Below are 24,349 nucleotides of genomic sequence, written 5' to 3'. Positions count from 1 at the left end.
TGAAAATATAAGAACCAACTCACCAGCAATCTTCGATTTATTTTTTATAGAATTCATTATTGTCAATATATATATATATATATATATTTTTTTTTTTTATTATTTGTTTGTCCATGTGTTCATCCACACGCTAACATAGTTTGCATTATCTACGCGTAGACGTAGACTATTATATTTTACATGTGAAATCTCTGAATCAAATTTAATTAATGTATATAGAAATTTTAAAAATTTTGCTGTTGATTATTCTGCAAGTTAATCTAATTTTAATTAAAATGGCCCTCAAATTTAACTTGAAAAAAATTGAATATTCTTTTGCATAAGGCAAAAGACGGAAATAAATCTAGATTGCCAAAACTGCAAAATAATTCACCACTATATGGTAAAATAGTGTAACGTGAACCATAGATTTCTTATAGTACTGGCAGTGAATTTCGAAACATGTGCTTAGAGACCCTTTAGGGAGAGATGGATCAATACGCCATTATTATGAAAATCGGAAATAGGAGATTTCGAAAAAAAAAAAAAATACAATTTTTTGAATGTCATAGAGACTATGGCTGTGTTCCGATATTCACTGCCAGTACTGAAAATCTATATAATTTACGTCACGTACACTATAGATTTTCAGTACTGGCAGTGAATATTGAAACGCAGCCTATATGTATATGGTCGTACTCTCTCTTCCTTATCTCTCTGTCTTCCTCATTGCCGGTTTTCATAAAAATGGCGGCAGCCAATCAGAAACAACCTATTCATTGAACCTAGCGCTCCCTCTAGTGCTGAACCTTTCTTGCCATATTCAATTTCATTCCTAAACTGATCCTCCGCAGGATTCTTGACGGTGCACGAATTCAGAAGCCACAAGTCTGCTTTTAGCTTATCGTCAGACAAATTGTAACCGTACAATGCCAGCTGTCCGGCCATATATTCAGTGTCCGAATTATTGTGCGTACAACCCCATGTTTTCACGTAGATCGTCTGCGTGCCGGGTATTATACTTGACAAGATAGGCGGCTGTGAAACTTCCTCCTGCGCTTGCTTTCTTCGTTTCGGTCGTATCGTAATATGTTTCCTCGAGCTATATCTTTCTTTAGGCGTTATGTCTTGCGACGCGATTAAATCTTCGATGTCCTCGATAATGTCTTCGCATGGAGCAGGCATATTTGACGAATTTAAAAATGATCACCAGGAGGTTTTTTATTGCGCTCTCTTTGAAAACGTTTCATGAAATACTTCGAGGTTAAGTGCACGTGTACACTACGCGTCAACGATTCGTTCCCTGAGGTAAGGGGGGTACCATAGACATAGTATATCTAGACCGAGCGTTTGCCTTTATTTAAGGAGTGGGGGTAAAGATACACGTAGAAAAGGACATACTCTGTTTCGTGCCCCTTGCGTTCTCTCTCGCTCGCACGTAGCATGATGAAAGAGAGCGCTATGCTTTGTGCGAGCGAGAGAGAACGCAAGGGGCACGAAACAGAGTATGTCCTTTTCTACGTGGGCATCGGCCCCCACTCCTCAACACTCGGTCTAGATATACTATGTCTATGGGAGAGACAAACATCTGACCTGACATGCACTGGTGTAGATATATGTCAATATATGTGTAAGAGCAGTGTCAAACACACAATTTAGCAATATTTCGTTAAAAACCCATAATTTACAATGTCCGACGAATCTGAGTACGACGTAGAACCAGAGGAGTTTGATATCTACAAGAAAAAGTATCAATTATTGGTAGAAAGATGTGATATTTTGCAGCAGGTTAAGTCTCCTTCTCTCTCACTCACTCTCACTCACTCTCAACTATCTTTTCAAGTTATATATTTTTTTCAACTATAGGAGAATGAGAGATTGGTCTATAGAATCCAGATGGTAAGGAAGCTTCTTCGACGTACAAGGAAAGAAAAAAAGTTAGTTTTTCGCAGATTATACATTAGTCTGAAATTTCTATAAATTTTCGTCACTCATGATATTAATCGTAGATTTTTGATCGATCGATTGAATAAACATGGAGATCGTTGGCGCGAGGCACCAATGGGTGTACTAGAAGAAAACAGTGTATTTGAAACAACTCCAAAATCAGAGAAAGGAGGGAAAGGTGCCTCTCACAATGCTAAAGATGAGAAACCTAGAAAAGGAACAAAGAGAAAGGGTGCAAAAGCTGATCCAAATGCGCCCAAACCGAGTGTTGAGGAGTGGGGGCCGATGCCCACGTAGAAAAGGACATACTCTGTTTCGTGCCCCTTGCGTTCTCTCTCGCTCGCACGTAGCATGACGAAAGAGAGCGCTATGCTCTGTGCGAGCGAGAGAGAACGCAAGGGGCACGAAACAGAGTATGTCCTTTTCTACGTGGGCATCGGCCCCCACTCCTCAACACTCGGTCTAGATATACTATGTCTATGGGAGAGACAAACATCTGACCTGACATGCACTGGTGTAGATATATGTCAATATATGTGTAAGAGCAGTGTCAAACACACAATTTAGCAATATTTCGTTAAAAACCCATAATTTACAATGTCCGACGAATCTGAGTACGACGTAGAACCAGAGGAGTTTGATATCTACAAGAAAAAGTATCAATTATTGGTAGAAAGATGTGATATTTTGCAGCAGGTTAAGTCTCCCTCTCTCTCTCTCTCTCTCTCTCTCTCTCACACACATACACTCACTCTCACTCACTCTCAACTATCTTTTCAAGTTATATATTTTTTTCAACTATAGGAGAATGAGAGATTGGTCTATAGAATCCAGATGGTAAGGAAGCTTCTTCGACGTACAAGGAAAGAAAAAAAGTTAGTTTTTCGCAGATTATACATTAGTCTGAAATTTCTATAAATTTTCGTCACTCATGATATTAATCGTAGATTTTTGATCGATCGATTGAATAAACATGGAGATCGTTGGCGCGAGGCACCAATGGGTGTACTAGAAGAAAACAGTGTATTTGAAACAACTCCAAAATCAGAGAAAGGAGGGAAAGGTGCCTCTCACAATGCTAAAGATGAGAAACCTAGAAAAGGAACAAAGAGAAAGGGTGCAAAAGCTGATCCAAATGCGCCCAAAAGACCCGCTAATCCTTTCTTCCAGTTTTGCCAAGAGCAGAGACCTCGTGTAATGGAACGCTTAGCTGGAGAACCGGAACCTAGTAAACAAGAGCTTACTAGACAACTTGCGACCACTTGGAAATCTCTCAGCTCCGAAGATAAGAAAGTAAGATCGAATATTACATGTTACATACATAAATATTGAACATGGTTTTATAATCATTCTAGATAATGAATACATATGGAATATGTTGCCTTGTTTCAGGTATATTACGACATGTATGAAAGATCCAAGGAGAAATATGTCGCTGAAATGCAAATATATAATAAAAAGACTGAAGACGCACCATGTCAAATGTCATTAAATATATCATAATAAATATATAAACAACTTTCTTGTGGAAGATAATTATATTAATATAAATTATAATGATAGTTATATATACAATTTGGTATCCCAAATTTGTGGACAATCGATAAGTCCTTTAGAGATTTTGACATTAAGATTCGGGATATCCTATACATTAATTATATTAATAATTATATATAAATAATTATCTTTCACGATATTAATAATTTATATGACCAGTTTTATATATAAATAATAATGATTAATTACATTTTGATTATAGATTTATAGATTAGGTTTATATTAATATATACACAAATGTGTTAATATAAATCTACTATTACATGCTGTTGATATATATGTATGTGTGTATATATATTTCATGTATATACTGTTACAAAACCATAAGTTTTTTTATAAAATTTAAATTATATAAAAAAGAAAACTTGGATTTAGAAAATTGTGGAGATAGAAGATAAATAAGATAGTGGTAATAGAAAAAAATTCAAATATTTATTTTAATATACTACACTATAATATATTTGCACATAATAAAATTTAATATTTATTTGGATATTTTATCTTACACATTTTTTACATCGGTTACACTTTACATTCCACATTTTAAAATATATTAATTAAATGTATATACTCAACGAGTAAAAAGATATTTCAGTATTGTACAAAGTTTTTTAAGCTTTGAAGCTATCTTTTTCGCGTCTTAAATAAGACATTGTCTGAATAGGATCATTTTGTTGTGCGTGTTTCATAACAGTCGGTTCATGCACTCTCATAAATGGATTTGTCAGTTTTTCATCTTTAATGGTGCTAGGCACAGTCGGAAGATTATTAGCACGTTGAGTGTGCGACCAATTCAATTTTTCTTGAATTGCTTTATTTTCGGGTTCCACATGTAAACCAAACTTGAGATTGTTAGATGTGTATTCATGCCCGCAGTAAACTTTCTATGGAAATATAAAAATGATTTGTCTCAGAAATGATAAATTCCACAGTTCAAGAGTCAAATAATTTACCGTTTCTTCAGGTAAGGAGCCCAAGATTTCAATAAGTGCTTTGTACATTTGATCAGCAGTACCCTCGAAAAATCTCCCACAACCTCCAGCAAAAAGTGTATCTCCTGCAAATTGATCTTTTCTTTATTATATTTGATATGTGGATATATTTCATCTTTAACGTATGCCTAGCTGTACCTGTAAACACAGACGGGAGATGTTCTTCCCCTGTAACATAGTAACAGATGTGTCCACGCGTATGGCAAGGTGTCGCTAGACATTTGACTGATAAATTGCCAATATTGAATGTATCATTGTGCGTAACTTTGTGATTAATAGCTTCTATCCTGTCATCTCCACCATATATGGAAAGATCGGTAAAGCTTTTCAATAATTTTGCATTTCCACCGGCATGATCCCAATGATGATGGGTAGTTAAAACTTTTGTTAGTTTGATATTATTTTGTTGAACAGCCGTAGCTACAGTTTCTGGATCGACAGGATCCACAACAGCAGCTTCCTGTGTCGCTTCGTCAATAATCTTATAAAAAGAAATATGTGTTAAAAATTTCAATTATTTCATACAAGTTTATAATAAGAATTATCGAATATATATATTAGATGAATATGGTTATCTTGCTGTAAACTAATTGTAAGGTAATACATAAAAGAGAACTAAAAATTTCTATATTGAGTTTTAGAAAATTGTATAAACGTTATTTCAAATAGTACGATAGATACCAAATACATGTAATTATCTTGAAGCGCTGGTAATATTTGAATTTTCATATTGGAATGATCAACTGTTGCACTAAGGCTATGTGATCCACGAAATCCGTTGGAAGAAATGCTCTTTGCTGAAAAAAAAAAATGTTTAAAAAAGTAGACATAATTTACACATAAATACCCAACTGAATCGAATATAATCTATATGCTATCTGTCAATCGTAAAAATATGGAAAAATATTTATTAATAAGAATTTGAAAAATTGGAGATCAATAATGAGACAATTACAACTTTATCATACCGCAATAATGTAATAACGCTAGCTTTAGAGTTTTATATAGAATGCGAATAGGAGAGGCGAATATAAAACAGATACCCCTAAAATATATAGACGTGAGTTTGTTTTCGAGCCATGTCGGACATGCACGAAGTGCAGCTTGACGGAACATGGTGGTGAAAAAGTTTAAAACTGCTTGGCACTTGGCACCTCATTTATTTTGTGCGCACAAAGTATCGTCGCTTCTCTCTACTTGCCTGATAATGAATCAAAGATAGATGCCGAATTGGTAAAAAACAAAACAATCAGGCCGATTACGACTGATGATCCATCCACTGTAATCCAGTGATTGGATACTGGACTGGACTGGACTGGACTGGACTCGAGACTCGAGACTCGAGACCCGAGACGCGATGTCGATCACATGTTGAACAGTATCTACCGGCGCGGATGTCATCTCGTGTATAATCGGATACGATTACATTTGATAGATTACGATATGTTCGCGTGATTTATATAGAAGCGAGATACACATTAATGTTTTAACATCTAATAAGGAAATTTAAATAATTGATTAAAATGTCTGTTAATGACACGAAGGATGTGGTTATGATAGACGACGAGTATCAAGGTTGGTTGAATATAATAAAAAATTATAAAGTTTTTTTTTTAAATTTCTCTATTTTTCACCTTTACATATTATTAGACTCAACATATTGTATATGAAGAAAAGTCATTATGCGTGTGTGATTAATGTTAAAATTCATCTATCGACAGAATTAGTCTAATGTGATCAGACATGCAAAGTATTTTGTTTTTAATCTCATCTCTCCTCAATACTAAAGAAAGACTTACTGTAATGAATTTATAGATATTAGACACTGTTATTTTGTAAAGGTTTATGAGCTGCTTTCTTTAATTCTTCATCAATGATCATCAAGATTACATTATATTTTCACATAATTGCACGTTATTTTTATTGTTTTTCTTCAAAATTTTAGTCACTGAAAACGACGAAATAGCTGCCATTGATTACGAGCTGCAACAAATAGAAAGCGAACTGCAGAAACTTGAGGATCGTAAGAGGATATTAACTCAGCGTAAGGAAAAGTTACACGATAACGCTCTTTTGAAGAAAAGTTTTTCCTTGTCCAAGAAAAATTGGAACAATGAGGAATTTGATTGGTCCGCAAGACTCAAGAAAACTTTAAAAGACGTTTTCAAGATTGAAAAGTTGCGAGAGTTACAATTACAAACTATGAATGCAATTATGTCCAAAGAAGATGTTATATTAATTATGCCTACAGGTGGTGGTAAAAGCTTGTGTTATCAATTGCCGGCTGTAATCAGCAAAGGTACAACTATAGTAGTTTCGCCATTAGTGGCTTTGATGGAGGATCAATTACACGGATTGCATAAATTTAACATAAAAGCTACCATGTTGTGCGCAAAGGCAGACAAAGAAAGCGTCAAGACGACCATGAATGCGCTTGTGGATAAAAACTCGGATCTAAAACTCGTCTACGTAACGCCGGAGTACATGGCAAAGTCGAATCGTTTTATGAACAAGCTGCAGAAAGCGTACGAGTTGGGGCGTCTGGAACGTTTTGCGATAGATGAGGTACATTGTTGCAGTCAATGGGGTCACGATTTCAGACCGGATTACAAGTTCCTAGGTGTGCTGAAATCCATGTTCCCGGGCATACCGATTCTAGGCCTCACTGCCACGGCTCCGGCTAAGATCATCGTAGACGTACAAAAGATGCTGGATATTAGTGGTTGCCTGATCTTACGCGCTTCGTTCAACAGGCCCAATTTATATTACGAGGTTCGTCGCAAACCGGCGGATAAGGAAACGTGCCTCGCGATGATAAAAAATCTCTTGAATAATCGATTCGCTGGCAAATCGGGTATAATCTATACGACCACGATTAAGGACGCCGAACAATTGACCACGGATTTAAGGAACAGAAATTTTAAAGTCGGATGCTACCACGCGATGCTCGAGGCGGAATACAGATCGGAAGTTTACTCCAAATGGATTTCGGGCAAGTATCAAGCGGTGATCGCGACCATCGCTTTTGGATTGGGCATCGACAAGCCGGATGTGCGATTCGTGATACATCATTGCGTTTCCAAATCGATGGAGAATTTTTATCAGGAAAGCGGTAGAGCGGGCAGAGACGGCAAAAGATCAACATGTATCGTGCTCTACAGATTGGCAGACATATTCAAGTTGAGTACTATGGTATTTCAAGATAAAGTCGGACTGCAAAACTTGTACAAAGTGTTGACGTATTGTCTGGATCAAACATCCTGTAGACGAAGCTTAATAGCGACTCATTTCGAGGAGACTTGGAACGCGAGCGATTGCGTCGAGATGTGCGATCATTGTAGGAAGTCGATTACTGGAAAAGAGGTAGACATAGGGAAATATTGCAGACAGCTGTATCAAATTATGACAAAGGCTGTGCAAAGCGAAACACGATTGACCGCTCTGAAGCTTGTGGACGCCTGGTACAGCAAAGGTGCCCCATCGTTGAGAGTATCTAACGTGCCCGTGCCAAATTTTGCAAGAGAAACCGCGGAGGCTATCGTAGGACATTTGCTAGCGAACGGTTATTTGCAAGAGGACTTTCATTTCTCGGCATATTCTACGATATCGTATCTTAAACGCGGTCCTAAATCTGGACTAGCTATCAACAACGATCACAAGATACTCTTCAATTACGAACTGTACCAATGCTTGAGAGTAGAAACGACGGTAAAGTATGATAATTAAACAATAAAAATACAATCGATGAAACAGATATTTGCAATATATTATAGTTATTTTTCTTTCTCTTTTTCTAAATCTATATTCTTGAAAGTGCTAGTGCAAAAGATATTGTCTCACTCGGTTATTAATATAAATTATAATTTAATTAATTAATACTTAATTTTTAATGCTCGTATCGCGATAAAATTTGAACCAATGATCGGGCAAAATTTACGTCATCGCTTCGCGCGTGAAAACGCTATAACATATCATAGCTTCGGATAAAAGGGAAATTACGCACAATTATGGAAAAAGCTGAAGGTGATCGATCGAAAGTAGAAGAACGCGAAACGCGTGATGAAGGTACAAGAGACGGTGGATAATCGATAAAAACGGCCTATGAAGTGGCGAAATGTCAGCGAGTCTGGTAGTAGGAAAGGCTGTATAGGTAGGTGGGTAGGTAGGTAGAGCGACTTCCGCGATCAGATGGAAATATTGATCTAGGATAAGAAGAGTGTCTCCGTGTATACGCTTGGTGTCGTGTCGCCTCGCCTCGCCTCGCCTCGCCTCGCGTCGCGTCGCGTCGCGTCGCGTCGGGTCGCGTTGTCGCGAGTTGTGTCATTGCGTAACTGGTCATCGGGTATCGTGTCAAAGACATCAGACCACGATTTCTCGAGAGCAAAGTACGTGTCGCGTATGCGCGCGACACTGCTATTTTAGCAGGATTTTGTCCAAGTCGACGTGCGTGGTGCGTGCTTGCGCGGCAGAGAAAGCGCAATCGCTCGTCGCTCGGACAGCGATTACGTCGGCGATTCAGAAGAAACAAAACGTTGATCACTGGTGTCGTCTACCTCCTATCTCCTACCCTACCCCCTACCAGATCGTCTCGGATCTTGGCTTATCGCAAAGATTGTCGCGTTTCGGCAATGTCGACCGACATGCTGGAAAGAACTAGAGTCCCCCAAAGCATCCACCCTCTTCGGTGAAGGACGGGGAGGAGTCTCCCCCAAAGTGGGACTCTCGACTACGCACGGCCCGCGTTATCTACGAAGCGGAAACTGACGGCACGGATACGCGTTATCGCATTGACGCTTTGTATGTAACGAGGCTAATTAACGGCGATAACGTTCCGTAATCTGCGGTAGAACAAATCGTGGGACTCGCGCGGATCCACCCCCGAATACCTTCTCGCACCGATTATGCTCGCCCTTCGTTCCCATTCTCCTCCGCCGGTCGGGCTCGGTTCGCGATCCCGTCGGTGCGAATCCCGCTTCCAGCATTTCGTAGTAGACGAGGACAGTCCGGGTCGAGTTTGGAGGAGCCAAGGAACCGTCTCGCCGTCCAAGGACGGCAAACAGACGGATTTCCGTGCCAACGAGTGCTTAGATTTCTCAGTTTAGAGTGATCCGAGCATCGTCATCGTCCTCTCCTTTTGTCACAAGATATATCATGTTTCATCGAAGGAAGACAGCGTGAGTGATCAGGAGACGAATATGCCTCTGCCAAATATTCTGCGGAAAGCGAGCAGCTATATCCTCGGCGATTGCGGCCAGGATAATCGACGTGTCATTTACCAGGACGGCGAGGCGTTATTCTGCAAGAATAACGTCTGCGTGCACCCACCGACGTTGATGAGGCAGCACGCCGACGTGGTGCACCATCCCGGATACATGACCATAACGTGCAAGCTGAACAAGAACTCGAACCTACCGACCCTGCATCTCAGCTGGATACCCAACAGTACGTTGCGCAAGCATCCGACTGCGCTGGAGAACCTGAGCGCCAGAAACGCCGTCGCATCGCATCATCATCGGGACGACGATCCGACCGTCCTGCCTCGTTCGCAGATATCCGCGCAGGCACGTGGCGCGGACGCGAGACACGTGCTCGAGAACGAGAATGAGAATGAGAACGACGCCGAGAACGACAACGGGAACGGGAAGCTGGACGTGTGCTTGGAGGCGAAGGAACCCGTCAATTGCGGCGACTGCGAACGCGTCTGTTCCGGTTCCGGCTACGACTTTCCACGTCGTCCAGGCAACGAGTCTGAGAAGAATGCCGACGAAAGAACCGAGAATCGTTCGACACCGGATTCCGCGGACTCGAGGAAGAATGAGAGGAATGGGGATTCGAAAGAGCGGAATTTTAACGAGAGCGATGTCAGGAGCGTCGACGAGGAGGCACGCCTCTCGTACCGCGATGACGCGAGTGTCAAGAGTCGCAGTTTGTCGTTAACTTCCACCTGCAGCTTGTCAATCTCGATATCCGCTGACGGTAGGTAGAAAAAAAGAAGATATATTTAAGTTGTATCCTACGATTCGACTCGTCGGATAATTGTCATTTTTTCGTCCTTAATTAATAATACGATGACGTTGTTTGTATAGCTGAGGAGATGCCGACGTGGATGAGGTCCCCGGAACTCTTAGCTCTTCAACACAATCTTGCCTTTCCCGACAGCGCGACCGCGTCGCCCGTGACATTGCGCAGAGCGCATCGATGCAGAAGATTCTCGGTGGATCTCGGCGAGATGCGATCCTTGCGGCTCTTCTTTGCCGATCCTGCTTGCACCTGCGGCCAGTTGGTAGTGGCGAGCAGAGAGAGCCAATACAAGATCTTGCACTTTCATCACGGCGGCTTGGATCGGCTGGCCGCCACCCTACATCAATGGCATCAATTGCTTTATCCACGCTTGAGCGCGGACACGGAGGAAACTCTGCCATACAGGTCAGGCATAATTGCTTGGAATATAAATTGTTCGAGTTTATTCGCGTATCGATATATCTAATATTCACAATGAATGTTTTGCACAGGCACTTTATGGTATGCAGACCGGAGGTAAGTCGAGACGAATTGCATCCCGAGGAAGGCCAAGTACCAATGATCACATCACTAGCTTGGAAAGATTTGTTGAACGAACGTGGCCAGGTGGAGGATGATCTCGCTCTTCGCAAAGGAATATTTTTCGGAGGCTTGGAGCCGGCGTTACGAAAAATCGTTTGGCCCTTTCTGCTGCACTGCTATTCCTACCAGAGCACATACGAGGATAGAGAGCAGATCGATGCCATTAGACGGCAAGAGTACGAGGAGATACAGAGACGTAGATTGAGTATGAATCCGGAACAGGCCGAGCGTTTCTGGCGAAACGTGGTGTGCATAGTGGAGAAAGATGTCGTTCGGACGGACAGAGGTAATCCGTATTACGCCGGCGAGGGTAATCCCAACATCGAAGTAATGAAGTAAGTTATTTCAACGCGTCGATACTGACCTTTGTCTCTTCGCATATTATTACCATTGCCTATTAATCATTCCCATCTGTTTTGTCCTGCCCTGTAGGAATATTTTACTCAACTACGCGGTATACAACTGCCGCTTGGGTTACACCCAAGGAATGTCTGATCTCTTAGCTCCGTTACTAGCCGAACTTAACTCCGAAATCGAGGCCTTTTGGTGTTTCGCGGGTCTGATGCAAAGATCGGTGGCCGTGTGCACTCCGACCGACAAGGACATGGACAGAAATCTGTGCTACCTACGGGAGCTAGTGAGAATAATGGTACCGGATTTTTACGCGCATCTTCAAAATCACGCGGATGCTTTAGAGCTTTTGTTTTGTCATCGTTGGATACTTTTGTAAGTACAATTATTGTAATGACACTGTATGCGCTCTTATATATGAATTTTACACAGTTTTATCTTTATCGTATCTTCGCCCCTCCTCTCTCCCTCCTTTCTCCCCTCTCTTCCCCATTACAGATGCTTGAAAAGAGAATTTCCAACCGAGATAGCTCTTGTCATGTGGGAGGCCTGCTGGGTCAATTATTTAACGGATCATTTTCACTTGTTTCTCTGTCTCGCTATAATGTGCGTTTACGCGGACGATGTGATTGCCCAGGATCTGCGAACGGACGAAATGTTATTGCATTTTAGTTCACTGGCCATGTACATGGATGGGAACGTTATACTTAGAAAGGCACGAGGCCTACTTTATCATTTCCGTCAACTTGTCCGCTTGCCTTGCACGTTAGCCGGTCTCTGCCGGCAATGCGGTCCGGGGATGTGGGACAGCACGCACGATCCGGTGATAGAGTGCGTAGGTCACGAAGACACGCATTGTCCCTATTTAAATAATTACGAGTAAGTTAATAATTTTTATAGGAAGAGACGAGATTAGAAGGGAGAAGAGTATCAGTATTATTTAACATATAGATTAACTCATTTCGTCGAGTTATTAAATTGTAAGTCCTTGCTCTCTCTATACACCGATCTTTCTTTATACATGCCAGACCTTCGATTCGTAGCATAAGTTTTCTACGAACTACAAATATTGTACCATATCTAGTTAATTACACTCTAGGTTTTTACATGCAAATTACAAGCTCAATTGCCACGCGCGCGACGATACGAATTGTAACGCGCGTCTTTGTTCTTGTACAAAGCTGCTTAAGCACCTTTCGAATTTTGACAAAGAGAAATAATACATATATTACACCGTCGTACATCAGTCCGAATTTAATGCCGAAGCACAAAAGACATATCTCGAAATATCAATCTCCGAATGAAATTCACGCACCGTCGATTGAAATAAGCTTAAGAAGTTTCAACAAAGTTGTACGCGAATACAGAGATTCGCGATATAATAGATAGATTTGCAGTATTCGTAGCGTTAAAGACGATGAGTGAGAAAGATAAACTAGTACAAGCGTCCGAGTGCCACCAGCTGGGGATAGGGAGATATCCGTCGTGTGATCATGTTCCGTAGGCACCAATCTAGTAGAGAGTTCGTCCGCGGAAAACCAAAGAGAAAAATCAAATGTCGTATATAGTACGAAAAAATGGCTATTTATTATTATAAATATACACCCGAATTTTATGCGGGTGTATAAATTAACAGTATCTATTCACTCCAAAGTGTTCACGTACGTTCATATATATATATATATATATATATGACATTCTCATACACCGGTACTCTTCGCGTATGTAGAACAGCGTCGAACCTTTATTCAATTATTGATATAATTAAACATAATTGTTTGCTAATTACATAGTGTTGCACACAGATGTTGTATATTTATTCTTACTTTATGGGAGTCATTTAAAAACAAAAAAGATTATTAGAATAAGCTCATTTTTCTTACCGAATAATTGTAAAGTAATAAATATTTTAACTTATTTTTTTTTTTGTGCTTTTATATTATTATGATCCGTTATCACGAATATATGTAAAGACACAAAGCTGGTTATTCAAGATCTTACAAATACTGTGCCTATATGCAAAAAAGGCGATTGTAACACATTCCACGCTAATCTATGTAATCAGGAATATAAAATTTTATCGAAAATAGCTTTTATCGCTTTTATCGTGCTATCTTCTATCGTTGGAATCTTGAAGAGAAATCTCTATCTGTGTTAAAATCTGCCTCGTGCAGAGAGATCTCTATTCGAAATAAATATAAGGCAAAAATATATATGTGTGTACATATACCGGTTTAAATAAATCGGCAAGAGGCTTGTATAATCAACTGTTTATTATTATCCATTTCAATATTTATATATATACTCGCAACATATTCTTCATTGTACACTATACTAGCACAGGTACACTGGTGTGATGGACATGCTGCGAATAATTTTTTGGCAGTTTTATACATATACAAAAATACGATCTCAAAAAGAATGTAACATCATACTTTTGCTATTGCTACTATTATCACCTATCGCTAACATTACTTTATTATAAATACACAAAATATGGAGAAATAATTTTACCTTATAAAAAAATACAAATACAATATAACGAATTGTTAGAATTTTCTTATAATAACGAAATTACGCTTTTGTCCCGGGACAATTCTACAAAAGTAAAGTATACATATATAAAGAGAACGAGCAAACTCTTTTTCTCTACATGCACATTACATTCCTACATTAAACTTATCCAATATTTAAGTTGTATGACTTGTGCTAAAGTATTGTCGGTTCGCCCCATATATACATGTGAGCATATACTGCCACAAATGACGATCAGCGTCTCAAATTACGAACTTTCATACAGATTTCAAATTTCATCAAACATATCGGCAATTATTCTTAGTCTATCTCTGATTTATCACTTTAGTCACCATCCATTCAATTTGTATCGTGTGCTTATACAATATCGATTAAAACTGTTGAATGATTCCGCACAACATCTATATTTTTACTATTGATACATTGTGAAATGTATCATTCGTAATACGTGATCAACACTTTTGTCGACACTTATCTGCGTCTTCTTAGTAATCGAGTTTACAACATAAGCTCTATCTTCTTTTGATTCTGTATAATGTAAATGTAATATTAATTTTGTTATCGACTAATTCAGGAGGAGGATTGTAAATGTATTTGCATGAAATTGACCGATACTAAAATCATACATGCAATCGCCCATACTACGACAAAAACCAACCAATACCTGCCCGAAAAAGGACTTGCAAATTTGTTAACGACGCCAAGACCGATAATCTTATTAGTCTTTTGCCTGGCATAATAAACCAGGAATGTAGGTATTAAATATTGAATCCCTGCTCCAGCATATGATCCTGTAATACCAACTAATTTCGATAGATCTTTGGTACTCATCGCGATCAGATATGGCGGTATTACTGCTAAAATAGGGAAGACGAATTGCCGAAGACATAAATTGTAAGCCTTATCCTCATTTAAAAAGAGCGACTGCAAATTATTTCGAAGGGTAATTGCTATAATGGGAAAACTGGTACTCAAAGTAAATACTGGAAAGAGCGCTAAAAAATATTCTATAAGCAGAATAAAAATATTGTTACTCTTGGAACAATCACCCGAGCCACGTGGTCCAAAATCCAAAGTATAAAGATCATCCAAATGCTCAAAGGCAAAGATACCTGTCATCGCTAATAATAAATAAAAGAAAGCTATTAATGTGTAATCGAGAGCTAGAAATCGATTCAGCTTAGACTTATTTGCTATCGGTGAAACCAGTGCTGGTAACGAATGATGACACATGAAGGAATAAACGCAAGCGCCGAAAAGACTGGGAACTCCTAAAATAGTGACGTATCTCTTTATATAATTAGCGATTACGTATTAATCAATGAAAAGCCATAGATTAATGATTATCATAATTTCTCAACTTACCGGCTAAATTCGCGATAGGTGGATCGCCCCGAGGACCGTGTACGATAAGATTTTTCAAAGCGTAGACGATCATTACAGTGAATGCAAGCCAGCGCATTACCGAAGTCAGTAGCTGAAGATACTTAGTTTTCTGAACATTAAAAAACACAAACGGCCCCAATGATAGTACAAACGTTGTCTGAAAATGGAAACAGCGCAACAGTTACTATCGTGCAGCTTTATAATTATGGCAAAAGTCATTAATCTACTGACATTTTTTCAAATCAGTGACATACCAGAAATATTCTATATGCATCGAATCGATTTATCATAAAACCCTCCCAGCAAGGTTCAGTATCTGGTATCGTGTCGTTGCACGTAAGGTTTTTTGGCAGATAAGTGCAGGCAACATCTGCTAATGACTTTGCAACTGCTGCCCCGTAAATGCTTAAATCTCCATATAGATATATGGCAAAACATATATAGAACAAGATAGTGCCAAATCTGTTGAAAAAGATGGATGCCATCTGACCCATTTCTATTTTATCACGAATCACGTAATATCTATAAGACATATCTGAATGCTCTGGACTAGTCGAAGGGGGTGCTACCAGCGGAGTATCCTCTGAATCTGAATTGGAAGGGCCGGATTCACCTATTGTTTGTAAAACCTGAAAAAATGTGTATATCTCGATCTAAATATTTGTTAGAAAATAAATTTTGTAACAACGGCAATTAATGGCAATTTTATATGAAATTTTATTTTATATTTATGTAAGATTTCATACAACATGTGTGCTAGTACACTATGCCTCTGATCGTTATCTTTACTATCTATCTTTCTAAAGTATCTGTAAAATGCTCGACTGTCGTTTGTGGAAAATAAGATAAATCCAGAGATGCTTACACGTTTTCGATGCTGAATGTGCCTCCATGTGACTATAGCGTTAGCTGATGCCATTGTTTCTATGACGAATGTAACTGTAATGAAACTGTACAAAGAAAACTCAATGAGATGGAATAAATAAATAAATAAATATATATATATATATAACCTTGGAGCATATCTTTCTGAGAATTTGTGACAAGATCTTTCCTACATACCTGATGAAAGCTAATATTAAAATTACACTTAATCCTAACGCCCATCCTGCTCGACTGAATACCACGGGTAAAGTCAGGGCGCCCGTTCCAACGATGAGATTGAAAATGTACGTGAATCCGACCTATAGCATATGTGAATTTCTCCAAATGCTTTTGTTTACAGACTTAGGTTATGATTCATGCCATCAATACAGTAACGATTCAAACTCGGACGTTTCCTTACCCACGTTGTATATTGATCGCTGACATTCTGCTCGGACATTTCGAGTCGAGTCAGCGCTAAACTCGAAGACTCGGAGAGGATATATCTAAACCTAAACAGAAGCTGCGAGACGAGACGTCACGTCTCGTTGTAACAGTCACATATGTGCCTCTGCCTCTGCCCTCTGCCCTTGTCAGTCACCGACTATCGACGCAAATTGATTTTTGTCGAATATCCACGCGCAATGCGATCAAGATCAATTGGAGATACGTAGTCCCAGAGAATAATGATAAACTTTCACCTATATATCTTTTTAGATGATTTGAACATTTCAACTTGAATTTGTCATTGACTTTTCGCAAATACAAATGACCAATTGTCAAGTGGTATCGCAGAGAAAAATACAAAACAAACATCGCTAGAATGACCAATTGTTCTAGCCTGATTTTTCTCATTAAATTATTATCGATAATCGTTGATAATTGAATTTCTCATTGACGCGATTTGAATTCTTTTGATTTTCGAGAGACGAAGTTCCTGCTGTGCTGCCATCTAAATCCAAGAGCTAAAGAGAACATCGATCCCTATCAGATTTAATCTCATTTTACCGCTTTTTAATTTTATTATTTTTTTTATAATTATAAAATGTGTTCTTTTACTTTACTTGTTTTTAACTCGTTAGATTTTTTCTCGCTTTAATATTTTTGAATAGAAAAATTTATAATTTTTGACCAGGTTTGTGTATCGAATAAAAATCTCGATTTTTGAATAATTATATCATATTATTAGTAATTAATATCCAATGTTATAAAGGCTACATTATATGTAAAAACGATATTCGTAAATACAAATATACATTGAAAACCTTATAAATGGACAGGGATACGCGGGATGCGATGAAAGGATGCGGACGATTGCGTTTTCAAGGAACTCGACAAATCTCACAGGTCATACTTTTCAGACTTTTATTTTATAATCCCATAAGTCTAAAGTAGTCTTTAGGATGTGTACGTGAATGGTCTTGCGCAATACAATGGGAATAAATTATAATACTTTGGCTACGCTTACGGGGTCGAAACCGTGGTGGTGTCTTTCATTTTTTCATTTATTTGAGCGAACGTTCGTAGGACATTTCCAGATCTGCGGTTTACCCCATCGTGTAAAAAAAAAAACAAATTCTGAATGTCGGCGTTAAAAAAAAAAAAAAAAAAAAAAAAGAAAAGAAAGAAAGAAAGAAGACAGAAAAGGCCATCTTTTTCCCTCAACGATAGGCAAATAATAATTAAAAAAAGAAATAAACAGATAAGAAGTCGGAGGCTTATCTTTCTGCGCGCGGAATGACGTACGACATGTTTGTGTATTAGCTTCGACGCAAGCGCCTCTTAAAAATACCGCACTTTAATCGGAATGCATTGACCGACGTTGATTGCCATATGTCCATCGTCTCCTTCCGCGGGAAGAACAATCGACGATCTTTCCCGCAAACAGAAACCTCGGCGTTTATCTTCGCGTTTTCTTCTTGCTCAAATCCTCGAAGAAAAATGGCAATCGAAGCGTACAGCGGAGCGACGAGATTAACGAAAAGGAAGCGTTCTACTCGCGTTGAGAGAAGGACGTCTCGCGAGGAATGTTTGGCTAAATGCTACCGTGTAATAGACGCAAGTTATTCAAATATATAATACAAAGGACTCGATTATAAGATAAGGTAGAAAAAGGTATTTAGGAATCGGGGCACATGTTTAAGATCGTTATATTGAATCGATGAGAAACGATGAAAAGAATGATCGCGTTTAAACGAGCAAGAACGAACCGCCGGTTTATTTTGGATCGTCGCCGAGACCGAGGAACACGCGTCGCGGGGAGGAGATATCGAAAGCTCCTCTTCTCCTCTCGTTTAATCGTTAACACGCGTATCTTAAACACGTACATCCGAATTGAAAGAAGCTACCTTCGCCCCGGAGAAACCAAAGGGCAATCGTCGCGGAAGTTGATGTTACGTCCGCCTGCGAAACGAGACAGAAGCCCCCCTCTCTCTCTCTCTCCCTCTTCAAGTTCAAGGATTGGGGAATGATAATATGCGATGGAGAAGGCGCGCTTAGAAGCACTTCCTGTGGACGATGGAGGGTCCGGATTCGTCGTATTCCTGCTTCGAGATCCACATCTGTTGGAAGGTAGAAAGCGATGCGAGAATCGATCCACCGATCCATACGGAGTATTTCCTCTCAGGCGGGGCAATGATCTTGATCTTCATGGTAGACGGGGCTAAGGCAGTGATCTCCTTCTGCATCCTGTCGGCTATGCCAGGATACATGGTGGTACCACCGGACAGAACGGTGTTGGCGTACAGATCCTTACGAATGTCGACGTCGCACTTCATGATCGAGTTGTATGTAGTCTCGTGAATGCCGCAAGCTTCCATACCCAAGAACGAGGGTTGGAAGAGAGCCTCCGGGCAACGGAATCGCTCGTTACCGATGGTGATGACTTGACCGTCGGGAAGTTCGTAGCTCTTCTCCAAGCTGGAGGAAGAGGCCGCTGTAGCCATCTCCTGTTCAAAGTCCAACGCGACGTAACAGAGCTTCTCCTTGATGTCGCGGACGATTTCTCGCTCGGCCGTAGTCGTGAAGGAGTATCCTCTCTCCGTGAGAATCTTCATGAGATAATCGGTCAAGTCGCGACCGGCCAAGTCCAAGCGGAGGATAGCGTGCGGAAGGGCGTATCCCTCGTAGATTGGTACAGTGTGGGAAACGCCATCACCAGAGTCCAGTACGATACCAGTGGTACGACCGGAAGCATATAGCGACAACACGGCTTGGATCGCGACGTACATGGCTGGGGTATTGAATGTCTCGAACATAATTTGAGTCATCTTCTCGCGATTGGCTTTAGGATTCAAGGGAGCCTCGGTAAGAAGGACCGGATGCTCCTCCGGAGCTACTCGCAATTCATTGTAGAACGTGTGATGCCAGATCTTCTCCATGTCGTCCCAGTTGGTAACGATACCGTGCTCAATTGGGTATTTCAACGTTAAGATACCTCTCTTCGATTGAGCCTCATCACCGACATAGGAGTCCTTCTGTCCCATACCGACCATGACACCCTGATGGCGTGGCCTGCCGACGATCGATGGGAAGACGGCGCGAGGAGCGTCATCCCCGGCGAAACCGGCCTTGCACATGCCGGATCCATTGTCGACTACGAGCGCGGCAACTTCCTCGTCGCACATGTTTGCTCTCTTGATTTATCTACAAAAGAAACATTAAGATTAGCATAACAAGAAGAGAATATATTAACCGTCTCGTCGTTAACGGAATAACGAAATAGCGAAATGACGATCAAAACATATGGTTTTAGACTTATTTTATCCCTTAATTCTTCTTTGCACATGTCAAAGAAATTTTACATGTAAATAAAAACAGCAATTCAATTGCGACGTAACAATTATAATTCCAGATATCATTTACTGGAAAGATGGGGGAGAAAAAAAAAAGAAAAACTCGTTTGTCGGAACACATTAGCGAACGTAAACTGAAAATCCCATTTGAGAGCCGGTAACCGGTGCCCGCTTTCCAAACACACTCAAGATGGCGTCGCAAGGACATGCAACACAAGAATCAAACGATTCAATCGCAAAAAGTCGCGAGACTATTCAGGGTACGAATAAAACGGAAAATGCACGCATTTTTTATCAAGAATAAAAAAAAAATAGTGCACCGAAAGACAAGCTCGACGAAGCGGGCGTGAGAAAGCAACCTTATCATCGTTAATTATCGAAACCGCACCCTGCTCTGCCCCGCCCCACCCTTCCACACGCCGATGACGATGGCAGACGATCTCTCTCTCTCTCTCTCTCTTTCTTTCTCAGGCGTGACATTTTGGAAATTCCGCTAAGAAATTTTACAAATTTAGACGAGAATCGTCGCGATATAACGGCATCGTATGAATGTATCTCGATCTCCTCTTTCGCGAATCTCAACGGATACTGCGATCTAACCGTTACATTCACATCTCCACTTTAAAGCACTCGATGCGCTCTTGAAATACCCAGCACACCCGTCACTTTGTCGTTCGCACCACGATACCATTATACATTCGATATTTATCAACGTGCACTATTCTCTTTTTAAAACGCAATCCTAGAAATCTACGGTTACGGATATCACTCGATGACTTGAACTTACATTTCGAGTGTAAAAAAAGAAAGTTATATACAAGTTGTAAGCAGCGACACTGCTCAATCGCCGCACAATCCGCCGATCTCTAGCACCGAACACAGAGTGTAGCCGACAATCGGCCTGCGGTGTATTATATGAACAGATGCGTTGTTCCTAGATTCCCCACTACGCGACGCTCGGCCAATAAGGGTGGGACACCCTCGACCAATCCTGGCTTTCTTTACCATATATGGAAGTACTCTGACACGGAGAGGTCCTCCGTTCCCTCTTCTCCCTTCTCCCACAATACGCCCGTCCGGCGACGAGCCGGTTGAATCCCACGACACCCGGTCCCGGTGGGTGTGTGTATGTGTGAATGCACTCGCTAAATTGACCGCCGAACTCTGCGAGTCTTATAATCGAATCGATTACAAGTTCGATATCTACCAAATACCTATTTGCGGGTGAATATCTCGCCAATTTACGAAGGACGCTCTTACGATTGCCTGGGACGGAATTCTCAGCGATTCCATTTATCTCCTCCAAGGCGCTTTTTTAATTTTTTTAATAACGCGGCGAATCAACCTCGCGATTAGTCTCTCGCGTTTACCTACGATTACGTCCGTCGCCGAAAAGCAGAAGCTCGTGTCCGCTGTCGTAGGTTAGTAAGGCGGGCTACGCGTCGTCTATTAATAAACGGCAACCACCTGTCTGGATATACGTACGTCCGCGACCACTTGACGGCAACCTGTCGATGGTTTCGTTCGAAATTATTTGAAATTCGAGAAGCGGAGGAAAAGAAAGGAAAGAAAAGAAATAAACGACACCACCTTGCGTTGCTATGCATTTGGAGCAACGCCCTGCCATGGCGACCACCGATTACCGGCCAGATAGCGAGAAAATTTCACGCGAGTCGATCGCTCTTTCGTCCGGAGAGCGCGGCCGAAAATTCGCCGACGTGTGACAGCTGACCGAGGGTATCCACGGTCGATGCTACTACTCACTTACCTGTCTCTTTCGACGCGCAGTTAAACGTGATCGAAATTCTCGATCGGAGAGCGAATCTCGATGGAGCGGCAACGGAGAACGAACAATAAGTGAACTAGCACCGTGAACGTGGAGCCGATGCGAGCGAGATCGTAGCTGTACGACAACCGTAAGCCGGTATCGCGCGCCGCGCCGCCTCACCGCGCCGCACCGCGCCGCCTCGCCGCGCCGCACCGCGCCGCGCCTCGCCTCGCCTCGCCTCGCCTCGCCTCGCCTCACCTCGCCTCGTCTCGCCTCACCTCACCTCACCTCACCTCGCCACTCCGTCACACGTCACGTCACGTCACGTGGACTCGTCCACGAGAGGTATGGTCGGCATACCGGAATTTTTACGAATCCCCGTTTTAGTCGGAAATCCTATTCTTTCACGGCCGAGATAAATCGGAGGATCGCGACCACGAGTGACGAGCGATCGAAAATTTGTTCGAGTATCGCATATGACGTTCTCATTTGTCATATTATTCGCAGGGATCGACGTACCTGCCGATCCGCAAGGCACACCCCTGGATTCAGCGCGGATGGACTCGTCCACCCGGCTTCCCCTACCGTGCAGATTCACAGCTCTTGCCATATATGGGCATAAAACGAGAGCGACGCGGTGATTGGTCCGCCAACCGGCTAGCGGCTAGATTCTCCAAATGCCGCTTCAAATCGTACGATAGAGAGAGCATAATGTCTCTTGGAAGTATACACTAGGCGTAAGGGTTTGTTCGCGGGCTACCTGCCTGCGTGATTTCGCGACATCGTACATTATCGACGATGACGTAGGATTTCCAACATTTTATATGGCGTACTTTAATTCTTAAAGATATTCGAGTAAGTTTGGCGCATATCGATTTACTAATGTCAAAGATTATCGAAATGAAATTATATATCTCTTATCTCTCTCTCTCTCTCTCTCTCTCTCTCTTTCTTTCTTTCTCTTTTGTCAGCAATAGCCATGCCTCGCTAACGATTTTCGAAAGTTTCAAATTGTTGAGTAGTTTTCAAATGTTCCGGAAAAAACACGGAAACATTATTATTATTAATAAATATAAATAGAAAGGCTCCTTGTGTTGAAAAATATCTAAAAGGAATAATAAAAGGCCAATATAATATACGAGGAAGGTTATTAAAAAATTCTTTCCAAAAATGTGTGTGACATCTATAATTGTCAATTGAAATTCAATGTATAAAACATTGAGCGTTTCGATTACTATTATTGGCGCCGCCGAAAAATCTACTAAATTCTCTGGTTACAATAAAATTGTAAGCTTCTCGATAAATGGATGATAATAAAAATCGTAATGCATTTTTCTTACAACGCACATTGAGATACTTGACGAATTAAAATCTAGACGCGAGAAGCGTCGTTAAAAATCATTACAAGAGATACATGTTCTTTTATCTCCCTTTTCTTATAAACGCAACGGAGTCGGTAAAAATAGATTCAAGGACAGGGATGCAAGGGTGCGTTGCACTCTTTCGCCACGTCATGCCGGGCCCTTACGGGCTTGCGCGCGCTTGTGTGTGTGTCGTTTAATACAGATATACCTACCGATGCAAGCGCGCTGCGGAGCGAAGAGAGGCCCCCTTCAAAATCGATACGCTCCTTCTCGAAGCTGTCTCGCGTGCTTGCGTAGCCGAGCACGTGATCGGCCACGGATATACATGAAAAAGCGGATGTAGATCTGCCCTGAGATGTTGGACGATTCGGAGCCATACTATATAGATTCCACCGATACATCACGGAATAGTTGATTCATTCATAATGAACGCGTGTTTCGACATCATTACGGAAGTCCGATTATATTCGAGTCATTTAAACGCAGCGGTTTCGTTTCAATGTAATTATCATATACATGATATGTACCATGCATATCGATTCAATCAAATTTGGCTTGTTAATCGATGACATAGCACGAAAAAAACAACAGTTTTGTCCGGCATCTCGATCTCTATCTTTTGAATCAAATAATTAACTCTGTTATGCGTGTTCCAAAGACCCAATGACCCGAGAGAGACGCCTCGACCTTGTCCACCAAATAAGGCCCCGCATCAAGGTCCTCGCATAAGACCCCGAAGTTGCGCTATTATATTATGTACATTCGAGTCATCAACGTTCCTCCTCCTTCGGCGAAATGCGACACACGTTTCGTGAGTTATCATCGCGATTGAAACGACTCACGAACGTTCGCGAGATACGTCATTTTTTGATGAATAAATATGAATTATGACATTCGCGCGAACCGAGAGAATTCGAAGAATAAAATATTCAAATCAAATCGTAAATTTTTTTTTCAGGATCTGGATCTCCGTTTAGGATTTTTAATGGGAATTTGTGTGAACGAAAGAGATGATGTTACGTGCGAAGGAAGATTGAGCCTTTGCACAAGTAGTTATTCAATCTTCTTCGAAAAACCCAAAGCGTACACCGTATTTTACTGGAACCGGTATCATGTGCACGTGGCGTATGCGAAATGCGACGATACAAGTTCTACACAAAAGTTGAAAAAAAATATGTATATAAAGGAAAGCGCCCGCATATATATATA

General features: G+C 40.8%; 5 protein-coding genes and 1 long non-coding RNA gene across 13 annotated transcripts in view; 4 read left to right on the top strand and 2 right to left on the bottom strand.

Annotated features, from left to right (window-relative positions):
• Positions 1-1,549: 1,549 nt before the first annotated feature.
• On the top strand, positions 1,550-2,468 carry LOC115239240 (TCF3 fusion partner homolog). The gene is made up of 4 exons (XM_029813655.1): positions 1,550-1,767; positions 1,846-1,916; positions 1,989-2,201; positions 2,447-2,468. Exons 1-4 carry the CDS (start codon positions 1,669-1,671, stop codon positions 2,466-2,468), a joined length of 405 nt encoding a protein of 134 aa, XP_029669515.1. The 5' UTR covers positions 1,550-1,668.
• On the top strand, positions 2,406-3,445 carry LOC115239230 (high mobility group B protein 6-like). The gene is made up of 4 exons (XM_029813633.1): positions 2,406-2,622; positions 2,731-2,801; positions 2,874-3,219; positions 3,319-3,445. Exons 1-4 carry the CDS (start codon positions 2,524-2,526, stop codon positions 3,427-3,429), a joined length of 627 nt encoding a protein of 208 aa, XP_029669493.1. The 5' UTR covers positions 2,406-2,523; the 3' UTR covers positions 3,430-3,445.
• Positions 3,446-3,899: 454 nt separating this feature from the next.
• Positions 3,900-17,033, bottom strand: LOC115239226 (hydroxyacylglutathione hydrolase, mitochondrial-like). 5 transcript variants are annotated; one of them, XM_029813627.1, is made up of 9 exons: positions 16,636-16,959; positions 16,413-16,534; positions 16,216-16,300; positions 15,605-15,979; positions 15,330-15,507; positions 5,157-5,272; positions 4,614-4,956; positions 4,437-4,540; positions 3,900-4,367 (listed from the first exon to the last, which is right to left on the bottom strand). In XM_029813627.1, exons 1-9 carry the CDS (start codon positions 16,672-16,674, stop codon positions 4,095-4,097), a joined length of 1,635 nt encoding a protein of 544 aa, XP_029669487.1. In that variant the 5' UTR covers positions 16,675-16,959; the 3' UTR covers positions 3,900-4,094. The 5 variants fall into 5 exon arrangements, with proteins under 5 accessions (XP_029669487.1, XP_029669486.1, XP_029669485.1 ...); XM_029813623.1 differs by lacking the exons at positions 3,900-4,367; positions 4,437-4,540; positions 4,614-4,956; positions 5,157-5,272 and adding an exon at positions 12,993-15,235 and having other exon boundaries at positions 16,636-17,033; XM_029813626.1 differs by lacking the exons at positions 15,330-15,507; positions 15,605-15,979; positions 16,216-16,300; positions 16,413-16,534; positions 16,636-16,959 and adding an exon at positions 5,677-5,809.
• Positions 5,771-13,687, top strand: LOC115239225 (TBC1 domain family member 16). Its single transcript, XM_029813621.1, has 7 exons — positions 5,771-6,050; positions 6,421-8,183; positions 9,641-10,451; positions 10,562-10,901; positions 10,988-11,413; positions 11,511-11,804; positions 11,928-13,687. Exons 1-7 carry the CDS (start codon positions 5,999-6,001, stop codon positions 12,310-12,312), a joined length of 4,071 nt encoding a protein of 1,356 aa, XP_029669481.1. The 5' UTR covers positions 5,771-5,998; the 3' UTR covers positions 12,313-13,687.
• A 772-nt stretch (positions 17,034-17,805) lies between the features above and the next one.
• LOC115239222 (actin-5C) lies at positions 17,806-21,934 on the bottom strand. 2 transcript variants are annotated; one of them, XM_029813619.1, is made up of 2 exons: positions 21,777-21,934; positions 17,806-19,859 (listed from the first exon to the last, which is right to left on the bottom strand). In XM_029813619.1, the coding sequence occupies exon 2, from the start codon at positions 19,838-19,840 to the stop codon at positions 18,710-18,712; it is 1,131 nt and encodes a 376-aa protein (XP_029669479.1). In that variant the 5' UTR covers positions 19,841-19,859; positions 21,777-21,934; the 3' UTR covers positions 17,806-18,709. The 2 variants fall into 2 exon arrangements, with proteins under 2 accessions (XP_029669479.1, XP_029669480.1); XM_029813620.1 differs by lacking the exon at positions 21,777-21,934 and adding an exon at positions 20,796-20,941.
• A 127-nt stretch (positions 21,935-22,061) lies between these two features.
• Positions 22,062-24,349, top strand: part of LOC115239224 — a 7,746-nt gene continuing 5,458 nt past the window's right edge. The window contains exons 1-2 of one of the 3 annotated variants that reach the window (XR_003884606.1): positions 22,062-22,121; positions 22,284-22,631. This is a non-coding gene — a long non-coding RNA (uncharacterized LOC115239224). Of the gene's footprint in view, positions 22,632-24,349 lie in introns of all 3 variants that reach the window. The other 2 variants (XR_003884607.1, XR_003884605.1) reach the window with 2 other exon arrangements.

This window comes from Formica exsecta, unplaced genomic scaffold (assembly GCF_003651465.1).
Source record: "Formica exsecta isolate Colony F162 unplaced genomic scaffold, ASM365146v1 scaffold368, whole genome shotgun sequence".
Lineage (NCBI taxonomy): Eukaryota > Metazoa > Arthropoda > Insecta > Hymenoptera > Formicidae > Formica > Formica exsecta.
Note: the sequence above shows the minus strand (reverse complement) of the source record. Positions and strands in the feature narration are given on the sequence as shown.